At 43.3% G+C, this 12,540-nt stretch overlaps 1 protein-coding gene across 1 annotated transcript in view; it reads right to left on the bottom strand.

Annotated features, from left to right (window-relative positions):
• The window catches only part of angpt1 (angiopoietin 1), a 71,163-nt gene that overhangs the window by 29,983 nt on the left and 28,640 nt on the right, over positions 1–12,540 (bottom strand). The window contains exons 2-4 of the mRNA XM_083789145.1: positions 11,471–11,626; positions 9,795–9,916; positions 7,113–7,345 (exon numbers count right to left, since the gene is read on the bottom strand). Of these exons, the coding sequence (XP_083645271.1) occupies positions 7,113–7,345; positions 9,795–9,916; positions 11,471–11,626 (511 nt within the window). The remainder of the gene's footprint in view (positions 1–7,112; positions 7,346–9,794; positions 9,917–11,470; positions 11,627–12,540) is intronic.

Raw genomic sequence — 12,540 nt, forward strand, 5'->3', positions numbered from 1 at the left:
TCTAATACATCGATTTTTTTCCCTACAGCATCAAAGACCCTAACCCCGAGCATTGGCCGACACATCGCCTAATCGCCCGGTATCGGGCGAAAAGATTAATCATTTTGATCTTATCAGGCGACGTTCTTCCGCCCACTTTTCGACTCTCGGCCGTTCACCTTCTATCGGCGGTATAGTCACCAGGTCCCATAGACAATTTAGACAAATAATGCACTTCCGGAAAATTCATCTGGCTGTCGCCCGCCGTTAAAACGTACTGTGACAAGTGAGTTTAGATCATGATTCAGATCTCCACGATGTCTCTGAGGGGAGAATATATAGGAAAGCTGAGGCAGAAGCCGAAGAGAGAGGCCTCGCTGTGGATATCCCATAACGCCCTGATAAAATCTGAGGGTGACTGACTTATTAGTAGGAGCAAAGCTGTTCATCAACTGGATGATCTCTCGCTCTCCGAGAGAGAGAGAGAGAGAGAGAGAGAGAGAGAGAGAGAGAGAGAGAGAGAGAGAGAGAGAGAGAAGGCCCCGCACTTTGACAGGCCTTTTCAAAGGGGCAGCTGTGTCCATTTCCATCTGTAGATAATTATGGCGGCAATATTATGAAACCAAGCAAGGGGGCTGAGGACAAAATACTACAAGCTCTAAATTTCAAGTTCCTGTTATAACAAGTGGTTTATATTTACCTACCCAAGCCCTTGTTATATCGATGGAAATTCCTTCCGATTTCACTCTCTCTTTCTCTCTCTCTCTCTCTCTCTCTCTCTAGCGCCTCTCAAACGAGGGGCTCATCTCAGTTTCCACACAATTGTTTTTACTGTTGGGAATGTTGACTCAAGGAAGATGTCAGTGAAAAGTGAAATGTGTCAGCGATCCTTAGACCCCACTTTGATCCCACCCCCCCCCCCCCCCACCTTGTGGCAGAAGTGGTCCGCCCAATTGGGTGTATTACCATCCGCCATTTTGACAGAGTATTGAGTGTCAGCGACAAGAATCTCGTGCTGTGACAGGTTGAGAGAGCAGCCCTCGCACCGCAGACTTTAACCCAACAAAGGACAGCGCTGTCAGGCAGGCAATTTACCTCAAGCTGGGAGACGGCAGGGCACATTAGGGAAGCCAAAGAGGTCGGTGTCAAAGGCATACGTTCTGGCACTTGATCTCTTAACAGCATGGACAATTATTTCACAATCGCCACTCAGATCTCACTCGGGGGGAAGAACGCGCTGCTATAGGACTGGCCGTATAACTCAGAACGGCCTGCCGCTCCGCGGCTCTGCAAATATTATTTATGTCCCAATATTTATTTACAGACAAATATTTTGTGGTTCAGCGGGGACTCGTATTCAGTAGGGGGTTCATGTGAAAAGACCAGCAGGGCTGGGGGTGTTTGCATAAATCAGTACCCTTGCCAAATGAGCCAAGCACTGGACCCAAGTCAGCTGAGATATGGAGCTAAACAGACTGTCAGGGCCCTCACTGCTCCCATGTGAACTGAACAAATACCATGGAGGATTGTGTTGGTTCCCCACAGAGGCCGATGGATCACTGTGGTATTTCAGTTAACCACATTAACCCTGTCTTCCCATTTAGGGCCTGTCAGTATTATAAGCAATTTATGTTATCCTCCTGCCCCCCCAAAAAACTGACATTTTCAAACAAATTTCAAAATCAAACGGCAAAATAAATCGTGCATCGAAATAAAAACTTTCACTGCTTTATTACAACAGTGAAACAGAGGACATGGTGTGTATTTTAACTTTCCCTAGTAAATACTTTAGCCAGCTGTAGCCAGTAATACACCATTTCGATTTGGCATGTTTATTTACTGTATGATGCTGAGCATGCAGTGCTCGAAGAAGTCAAGTTCCCTGGGTGAAAAGGGAGGTGAGATGCACAAGTTCATTGAGTTGGCTATGGCTATTATGACCAGAATGCAGAAACATGCTGTAAGTTACCGTCGGGTGTGACTGTGAAGCCATTCTGCCAGGCACCGAAGCATTAAAAATACTACATGCGTGTCTACAAAAAAGTTGAACGACTGTGGATCATAAAGTGCTTTTTAATAGGGGCAGTCTGATGACTTTCCATACTGTACACAATACCTACACACAAACCCTACATGCCATGCTCTGCCATTCTCAGTCACGAACTGCACGAGCAGAGCTCTGAGCTAAATAGCGGGGAATTAAAATCGCGCCACCTTCCCACTCTGGGATATCCCGGCTGTAAAAATGATTGATGCTGTTCATTAAGAGGGATAATACAACACTGTAAAAAAGAAAATCATATTTGGAAGCCAGACATTTTTGAGACGTGTTCCAAAGCCGAGGTCAATCACCCTTAATAAGTGAGTGTGTGGCTCATTGCACGCTAATGATTACAACCCAAACATGTGCCCCATGGCGGCACCGCGCCACATCAAAGATGACTCACTGCGAGTTTGTGCATATAGCAAAGTCACAGCAAACCCCGACGAGAAGAAAAGACAATCCCTAAACCAAAAAGGCTTGTATAGAGACGTAGCATTTAACCTCCTCTCTCTCCGAGTATTATCTCCATCCCTGAGTTACAATTTACAATTTAGGCATTTAGCAGACGCTCTTAATCCAGAGCGACTTACATTAAGCAAGAACAAAAAAGCATGGGAATACATCACATAAGAACATTTATCATGAAACATGCGTAAGCTAAGAAAGTAACAGTGTAATAATATAAATAATATCTATATGATGAAACTATACATATAAACTATACATCTATACTACTATGCTATACGTACTATGATGTGCTATGACTACATACAATGCAATTATAGTGCTGTCTACATAACATGCTATAAGTCTGTATCAAACGCTATCTACAGAAATGCTATCTAAGGGGGTGGGGTAAGTGCTCAAGTGATCAAGTGATCGAAAATCACAATTCTTCTACATTCTCTAATTGTGTAACAATAATTTAACTCTCCATTTGGCTTCATTTTACACTCTCAAGAGTTAAAGATCTATAAAGGTTTACCAACTGCTGCTTTTAACAATAACTGAATTGGTCCATTTGGTTTCAGTTGAGTCTCCATGCTTTTGAAGGGACCTTCCGGGGCTCAGTTCTCTAAACAGCGCCGGACACTAGCAGACGCCATGCTAACCTCTAATTCCTCTAATGAAAACAATAATCCATCCCCCCCAGTAAACAAACTAACTGAGCTCCTGTGCCTCTCCATTTCAAAAAGCTTCTGGGAAACGCTTGTGTGTGTAGTGTGTGTGTGTGTGTGTGTGTGTGTGTGTGTGTGTGGGGGGGGGGGGATGGATGTGCATCAGATGATCAGTCAGACCCCTCTACCCCCCTGGACACACTGTCCCCCAGGACCTATTACAGTTTGACTTATTCAGCCCGGGTTGAGGAGAGGTGTCACCTCCGACCCCATGCGCCTGGCTCAGCCTTCAGCACCGTGCCACCGAGGAGAGGGAGGGGAGGGGACCCGGACCACCAACCACAGACCGGGCGGCGGCCATGTTCCAATTTCATTCGCCTCTCGTTAGGGCAGCCACCAATCAACATGGGGAGAGGCTGGGTGTGGGGGCCAATTCACGGTGGGCGATCTACCCTGTTGACCCTGGCAACACTTGAGACGACAGGGAGGCAACATGGCTGACTAAGGTGACAAAATGAAAAGTAGGCTATGGCCCTAAAAGTTGTGTTTTTGCGGCGCAACAAATTAAACATGACAGACTACAAATCTGATCATGCGACGTGCCAAGTGGTCTTCTGACAGCGTTTACTTGGATCTCGCCACGTGAGATAATATGGAAATAATGGATATGGGCCCCGACACACTTAATAGCCACCCAAAGTCGTCTGGCAATAAAATGCGTACACAAATACCATTTGAAAAGTAGTCTGTTACGCTTAAAAGAGGCCGCCTGTGATGTTTATGGCACGCAGCATTAAAGCCGAGGAAAAGCAAGATTAATACAAAGCATGTGGTAATTGTGTCCAGCGGTGATGTCTCACTCATTCCTCGCGTATCAGTACATGCCCTCGTTTCCCGTCTCAAACTAATGCTCAAACTAAAACAAAAGAAGAACGGGCAATCGAAAAAATACTAACGGAACGCCAAAACAAATCAAAAACACACGTTCTGACAAAAGTTTGAAGTTTGCGTCGTAATGAACAAAGGAATCCAGAGACAAAACCCACGCATCGGATTGTCCTATTTCACAGATGAGACGTATACACCGAAATGTGTTTAGTTTCAGGTTGGTAGGTTTGTATTATTGTTTGTTCTGTGACCATATGGTTAAGCATAACGATTCCTCCAATGCTCTTCATGTAACCGATTCCCAGCACAGACATTCATGTGAAATCTCGTGGCAATGTCGTGATCAAGTGAGTTTGGGGTGCTTCGGTGGGTTTGGGAGCTTTTGGTCATAATACGTTTGTCAAAACTATAGGCAAACATTGGGCGAAAATAGAAGCTCTTCAAGCTCACAAAGAGCTTGTGTTGAATATTTTTGATGAAGAGATTTGACACAGAGGGGAATAAGCAGGGGCAAGTATAGGCCCCTCATGGGGGACACCCCCTGGTCAACGGAGTATAGTGTTTAAGTGGTTAAACTGCCAAGATGGGGGTAATGAGTTCAGAGGGGCTACCTCAACCAGAGGGGTTAAACTTGAGGCCAAAAGGTAAATCCCAGGCCTCCAAAATGATCATAATGGGGTAGAGCAGACCAATAGGAAAGAAGGCAGGAGCAACGGTGGCTGTTTGACAGCTCGGTAAGGCAACACGCAGTCCAGACGTTATGGACTGAGGTTTGATAAGCCGTTATTGTGAAAAGAGCATGCTGTGTTATGAGAGGAACAGTGCTTACGTTGAGGACCATGTTGTTTCCTGTAGCTCTGCTGGCTTCGCGCTGACGCACACGCTTAAGAGCCAGAGAGCTGCATCTCTAATGTCTCGTCTTAGTAGGGGCTCAAGGCTGACTGTGACAATAATATGTTTAATGAATCTTGGAAGTAATCATTCTTCACATTATAGTTCTGGCCTATTGTTTAACCCATTGAGACCTGAGACCAGATTCTACAAAATGTCTTCTAATAATAGTTTTTTGAAACCTATGTTTCGATAAATCAGTGGTGCTCAAACTATTTCATGTCAAGGTCAAGGACCACAAAAATTACATGTAATTGGCTGTCCAACCCCATCGGAAAATATGTTCTTTCAGGGACCCCCCAGAAGCAAATATATGAGTTAAAAAATTTTGCTGTGACAGAATATAAGATATATAAGATTAAGATATAAGATTTGCACACATTTTCACGATTTGTCCAAAAATGGCAGATCTACAAGCACATAGTGCGGCATGAGCTTGTAGATCTGCTATTTGTCAATAGCTAAAGTTAAAAATAATGGTTAAAGTGGTTAAAAGCAAATGTGTTCCAGGTCTCTTAGTAGGGGCTCATGGACATCAAGGCTGTGACAATAATATGTATCAAATTCGCTGAATCTTGGAAGTAATAATTCTTCATTTGTACATTCTAGTTCTGGGCTTTGTTAAAATACATTTAAAAAAACAATAATATTGAAATAAGCGCATTCAAATTCCGCTCTGCTAAACAATGGGGAAATATTTTTTGGGATTGCAACGCCTTGATTTTAGTCTGTTTACTAGAACACAGTGTTCTGGACAACCTGCAGTATTGCTTTTCAAAGTCCTGCACTACTGCACTTCTCAACTCAATGTGAAATAAATAAATAAAATGGACCCTTCAAGGACCACTGGTGGTCCCTGGGACCACTGGTTGAGAACCACTATATCATATTCGCTGGCATACAGTAACTATGACTATAACTAACCTTTGTGTTTGGAGCAGAGGTTGAGCAGGTTGTGAACTAAGTAAGTAATGTAAATAAGTCAGAGAGGCTTGTTGACGGTATCAGCCACGGTACTGGAGTCTATGCCCGTTTCAATGTGTTAGACCTCTGGGAGATGAAATGCTGAGGCGGAGTGCAACACCTACTGTACCATCAGCTCCCAGTCAAGGGTGCAGTCAGACAGATATTTTGTGAAGCCACTGAGGAAATCGGGACTTCCTGAAAGTTCATATAATGGCCTGTTGTGGCGCTGTCATTGGGCCCAAAAAACCCCATAGCTCCATAGAGGTCCATGTATTTGGGCCCAACTTCACCTAGACTGTATTACCTTAATAAACATGGTCATGAATACTTTCTGCTTCCAGTCACTAGTTTAACCCATTCAGGCCTAAGGCCGATTCTAAAAACGCCTCTAAATCCTGACCTAAGGTTTCTGAAAAACTTCAAATATTGATATAGCAGAATCAAAATTTTTACATTTTTGAATACTGTACATACTGTACAGAACCCAAATATGGGTTCCCGGCCTGAGGGGGTAAGGTACAAATAGGGAACCCCGCCCAGAATGGGTTAAAGTCTCATTTCTCATGTCATAATATTATTTTTGGAAAGTTATGGTCCCATTTATTAACCCATTCTGACCTGAGATCAGATTCTAAAAAATTCTTCTACATCCTGACAGTTTTCCATTCTGACCTGAGATCAGATTCTAAAAATGTCTTCTATGTCAGTCGTTCTTCGATTTTTCAAAAATAGCAGACCTACAAGCTCATAGCAAGCTCGTAGATCTGCTATTTTTCAATAGCTAAAGCATGACATGACACCAAAATGCGTTCCCGCCCAGAATGGGTTAAAATAATTACCATACAGTCGCGTATGTTCTGAGGGGCGTGGCTACCGTTACAGTCTATGATCGGGAGCCACCCCCCGTTCGAGTCAAAATAAAAACCAACGAAGAAGAAGGGGGAAAGTCCCGCCTCGTTGTCTGGGCCAGCCAATGGGCCAGTTGGGCCCAAACGGATCTAGAAAGATGGCGATTTACAATTCAAGGACTGACTGGCTTCATCTTACGTCCATATCAGACCCGGGGAACGCTTTGTCCATATTTTCTTTTACAGTCTATGCTCCCAGTACATATACCGCTGCACAACATCAAGCCGTGCTCCTCATGCGCCGAGTTTGGCGGTGCCCGGGATCGAACCCGTGACCTACTGACTGGGCCACCCGGACAGGTTAGTTTGTGAACTGACCTCCGTCTTTGGAGCAGAGGTTGAGCAGGTTGTGCACCGTGTCCATCATCTCCTGCTGCTGCCGCTGCAGCGCCGTGCTGTTGCCCGTGGCGCGGCTCAGCTGCGTCTCCAGCTGGCGGATCACGCCGCTCTGCCGGCCCACCAGGGTCTGCAGGCTGCCCTTCTCCTCGCGCAGGGTCTCCAGCTCAGAGCGGTGCCGCGTCTCCATCTCCTGCATCTTCTGCTCCAGGAGACTGAGGGGAGAGAGGAGAGAGGGGAGAGACAGAGGACAAACAATGAAGCATCTTCTGCCCCAGGAGACTGAGGGGAGAGAGGACAGACAATGAAGACTGCATGGTGGAGAGGGGAGAGGGGAGAGAGGGGAGAGACAGAGGACAAACAATGAAGCATCTCCTGCTCCAGGAGACTGAGGGGAGAGAGGAGAGACAATGAAGACTGCATGGTGGAGAGGGGAGAGGGGAGAGGGGAGAGAGGACAAACAATGAAGACTGCATGGTGGAGAGGGGAGAGGGGAGAGAGGAGAGAGGGGAGAGACAGAGGACAAACAATGAAGACTGCATGGTGGAGAGGGGAGAGGGGAGAGAGGAGAGAGGGGAGAGACAGAGGACAAACAATGAAGACTGCATGGTGGCGGGGGGAGAGGGGAGAGAGGAGAGAGGGGAGAGACAGAGGACAAACAATGAAGGACATCTTCTGCTCCAGGAGACTGAGGGGAGAGAGGACAGACAATGAAGCAAAAGAAAACAATTACGGTGGTGGAAAGTACTTGGTATTTGCACTTTACTTGAGTATTTCCAATTTCCAATACTTTTACTACTACATATCAGATCACAATGTGTTGCAATGTGACGCATTGTAGTTCTGCAGATTTGTATACATTATATACAGTACATTTCAAAACTGCTACTTTGAGTACAATTTGATACCAAGACATTTTTGAATTCCAGACACAGAATATTACAATTTTTTTTCAGTATTTCGACATTGCAGTATTGATATATTGATTTCCACCACTGGAGAGAGGAAAGAGAGGACAAACAAAGCAAAAGAAAACAATTATATGTTGGTTGTGGACAAATGGTGAAACTGTGATTGAGAAATAAGTACACAGTAAAATATTCAGAATTAATATGACTCCGAGCATGTACTGTACCGTACAAACGTAACCAGAGTGCATTTGGTTACATTTTGTTCTTCAAATAGATAAATGAACAGAGAGGAATTTACTGGCAGACTGGACGTTCAATTTGAAATCATGGAGGACTGATACTAGTGAAGATGTGATTTTATTTAACTTTTTTTGCCCTGCTGCCTGTAAGACATAATAAGGACATAGATGAAATACTGTAGATGAAATCTAGATAATCCATCACCTTTTACATTTTACTTTCCAACTATAGCTCTGTGACGGTTATTGTAGTGATTTAAAGTGTAGCGATGCACTTCATTCACATATAGAAATTGTTTCTTTGCCAGTAAACGATATGGGAACAAAAACATGGGAACCTAAAGTCTGCACACCATAGACGTGCAAATGTTTATGTCAGCGAGCTTGGTTGCCATGGGCAACGCATCCAAAATAAACACACTTTATCATATACTTTGCAGATTAGCACGAGATAGGAACTGAGTCCTGACAGAATCCATGCTTCGCCATTGCCCAATGATCCAACGACAGATAGACCGTACAGGCTGACACCAAATCATCTCTGCTTTCATTGGATTGGAAAAGGAAGAGGTAACCCTTAACCACTTTAGCCTTAGTTTTGAGCTTGTAGATCAGATATTTTTTGACTAGAGTGAAACAAGTGTACCAAGTATAGAGTTGTTTGTCTTTTAACTGGTTAAAAAAAAAAGACATAATATGAATTCCTTTGTAATTGCTCAAGCGCAGGAAAATTTCCTTTAGCAATCTGTTTCCATAAGCCTGGGGAGTTAACTCAACAACTGGAATCACTAGAGATTTCTGTGTCAAATAGCAGTGATTGTGAGGAATCTGTATACGGCAGTGTTGATCTGCAGAGGGCAATTCGGACTGCTCTCTTTCAAACACGGCATCATCCCTTTGGTCCAATCATTTTAAAAGCATAACATTAGGTGGAGACATTAGAATCTATCCAAAACCCACATTCTAATCGTCTGTTTTGCAACAACCGAACAACGAAAACAGTGTTTCATGATGCGCGCGGGACTGTTAATGAAATACACAATGTATTTGTATTGTATTATACTTAAACGCCTGTAACCTCCTCATAGAAGGCCTTGTTTCTGAAATTCCACCTGACTATCAGTGGTTTTCAACCCTTTTCATACCATGGTCCATTATTTATTCGGCATTTGAGCCACGGACCACCATTTGATTTGATGAGATTTAGCATCTAAGGACCCAAAACGTAAGAAATTAAGAATATGTTGTTGTCGTTGGATGCATGCTGTATTGATGTTGGTACCATAGGAAACATTGATCAAAATACCAATTCTTCTACATTCTCTAATTGTGTAGACTTCTTGTAAATTAAGTAATCCAGATGTTTAACAATAATTTAAACACACGAGAGCATGAAATGAAACCAAATGGACCCATAAGGGTCCATCTGGTTTCATTGTGGTACGGGGTATTTCCTGCAGCAGCATGGTGGTAGGCTGTAGGCAGCCTGATATTTGGTGTGTTTGTTGGTTTACCCGTTCTTGTCGTGGAGCTTGCTGATCTCATTGGTCTGGACCATCAGCTCTTTCTCCAGCTTATTCGTGGACAGGGAGTTCTCCAGCAGCTGGATCTCAAGCCTCGATGTTTGGTTTAGAACCTGGAGCAGAGAAGAACCATTCTTAACGTTCATGCACCTTTTACGATTACGTTTACTGAGTTACTGCTGCTCTTCAGCTCTGTCCCTGAGATAATAAGGTGTATATAAATGTGTATATAAAAAAAAAAATCGTGATCCGCTCCGCTCCCTTTTTTGGTTGATAGAAGTAACAAGAAATGGTCTTTAAAGGAGAATTCCACAGTAGCCGTTTTTTACTGAATTCTGTTGATAATGTGTATACCGGTATGTGAACCACTGTTAGTGTCGGAATCTTTTTTTTTACTAGTGTCGAAAGAATAATATGATATAGGACGCTGAGGCGGAAGCCACAGCCACAGAGCGACAACATTCTATGGGCTTATTTTCCGCTTCTTATCTACAACAGATTAAAAAAGCGATTTAACCCAATTAGACCTGGAAAGCCCATACGTTCTCATATCCTTCAATCCGGGAAAGCACCTGTGTCATTTTAGATGTTGCTAATGCTATGTACAGTATGTCGACTCACAACATGAATTTGTTGCTGATATGAAACAAGAGGAGAGGGCGAGACATACAATCAAGGTACTTTGTTAAAGTTTAAAACGGGTGTTTTAAACTATACTAAAGTACCTCAATTTTATATCCGCCCTCTCCTTTTTTTCTGAAGCACCATCCGTACTTTTTAAACTTTTTGCACCTCCACTGAGCACCTATGTAGTTGATTTTTTTTTCCGATAGGAATTTGTAGCTATTATAAATAGAATAATAATTACCTTTTGATATATTACGTTATATTAACAGTATATATCACATACTGTACCTCTATAAGCTGTGGTAATTCTCACACATTTGATTCAAAAGCTGTCCCCAGACAGGAATACAGCCAAGGGGTTTTCTCACAGGCTTCCTGTGTGCACCAAGGTGCAACAGCGAGACTCTGCACAGGTCAGGCGTGTATATAAATCATCAGCTTCGTCCTCAGAAAATAAAGAGCTCATTTCAGATGGAGCGTCTGCCCGACACATGGTAACACTCAGGATGATATTCAGCTGTGTTTGGAAAAGGAATCATTTTAGGCTCGGTAAACATGTCTCTTTATTGAGCATCAGCAAAAATGGCCCCCCGCTTGCTTAGCTCCTGTCGCCTATAAGTCCCCCCAGTCGTCCAGAAAAGAAGAGGAAAACCGCAGCCACATGAACATGAAGCGAGGTTAGGTATTTTTTCTATGGCTTCCATATTGTCTTTGGCCAGCTCTCTGTGACATGTTTGAGGCAGCTGAAAGTGGAATAGCAGGCTAAATGGTGCATGGTGGATTTCCTTAGTTTGCGCGCGTGCGTGCGTGCGTGCGCGCGTGCGCGCGTGCAAAAGAGACAGATAAAGAAAGAGTGCCCATAAAGGATTTTGTGTGCTTGTTTGTTTTGCGTTTGTTTGTTTGTTTGAGAGATATAGATAGAGATAAAGAGAGTGGGGGTGAGTGTGAGTGTGAGCGCGTGCATGCGTGCATGCGTGCATGCATGCGTGCGTGTATGTGCGCCGCGCACACACCTGGACATGCACGCGTATGCGTGTTACCTGTGTCTCGACGTCGGTCAGCTTGCGCGTCTGCTCGGCAGTCTGGGACAGCAGGTTGGTTCCCATCTCCAGCATGGCCGCCGTGTGGTTGTGGACGGCACTCTGCTGCAGCTGAGCCATCTCCGCCTTCATGCTCTCTTTGATGTAGTTCTCAATCTGTCCAAAAACAAAAAGCAACAAGACAAGTTACAAAACCGCCATAAAAGAGACTTCTTTTGTTGCCACTGTTGATACAGGCATACTATAGTTCTGCATATTGTTGTACTGTATACCTGTATACAGTGATGTTATAGCATTTGTATGTTCATGAATGTCATAATGTGCAGGTGTTTCACATGAAATGTAAGTGCGTCATTATTTAATGTAACGACTGAAATGCTGAATAAATAAAACTATGGAAATAGTAATAATAATATCTGGGATTTATATAGCGCTTTTCTAAGTACTCAGAGACGCTTTACATGTGTGGGTGCCGGGGGAGAGAGCAAAACAAAATAACAACTTTATCAAGTTAACAACCTTTTCAGACTCCATCATGGCCCATAGCACTTACCCTAACCCCTTAGATAGCATTTCTGTTGGCTTAGATAGCATTTGACACAGACTTATAGCATGTTATGTAGACAGCACTATAATTGTATTGTATATAGTCATAGCACGCCATAGTACATATGTATAGCATAGTAGTAAATATGTATAGTTTATATGTATAGTGTATGTATCGTTTCATTATATAGATATTCCACTGTTACTTTCTTAGCTTACGCATGTTTCATGATAAATGCTTTCATGTGATGTATTCCCATGCTTTTGTTCTTGCTTAAATGTAAATCGCTCTGGATTAAGAGCGTCTGCTAAATGCCTAAATTGTAAATTGTAAATTGTAATTAGAAAAAGGTAAATAAGTAAGAGAAACTTTTCAAATCAATAAGAGAAGTGCTTCAAACCGCTGCGTGTGGGCTATGCAGCCTTCATCAGAGCATGCTCTGATGAAGGCTGCATAGCCGTAAGTGTTCCTTTTTGGTGTGTGCCAATAAAGAAATGGAAAAGTGAGTACTTTGACCCCCGTT

The sequence above is a fragment of the Protomyctophum parallelum genome (genome assembly GCF_964188405.1).
Source record: "Protomyctophum parallelum genome assembly, chromosome: 1".
In the NCBI taxonomy this organism is placed as follows: Eukaryota; Metazoa; Chordata; class Actinopteri; order Myctophiformes; family Myctophidae; genus Protomyctophum; species Protomyctophum parallelum.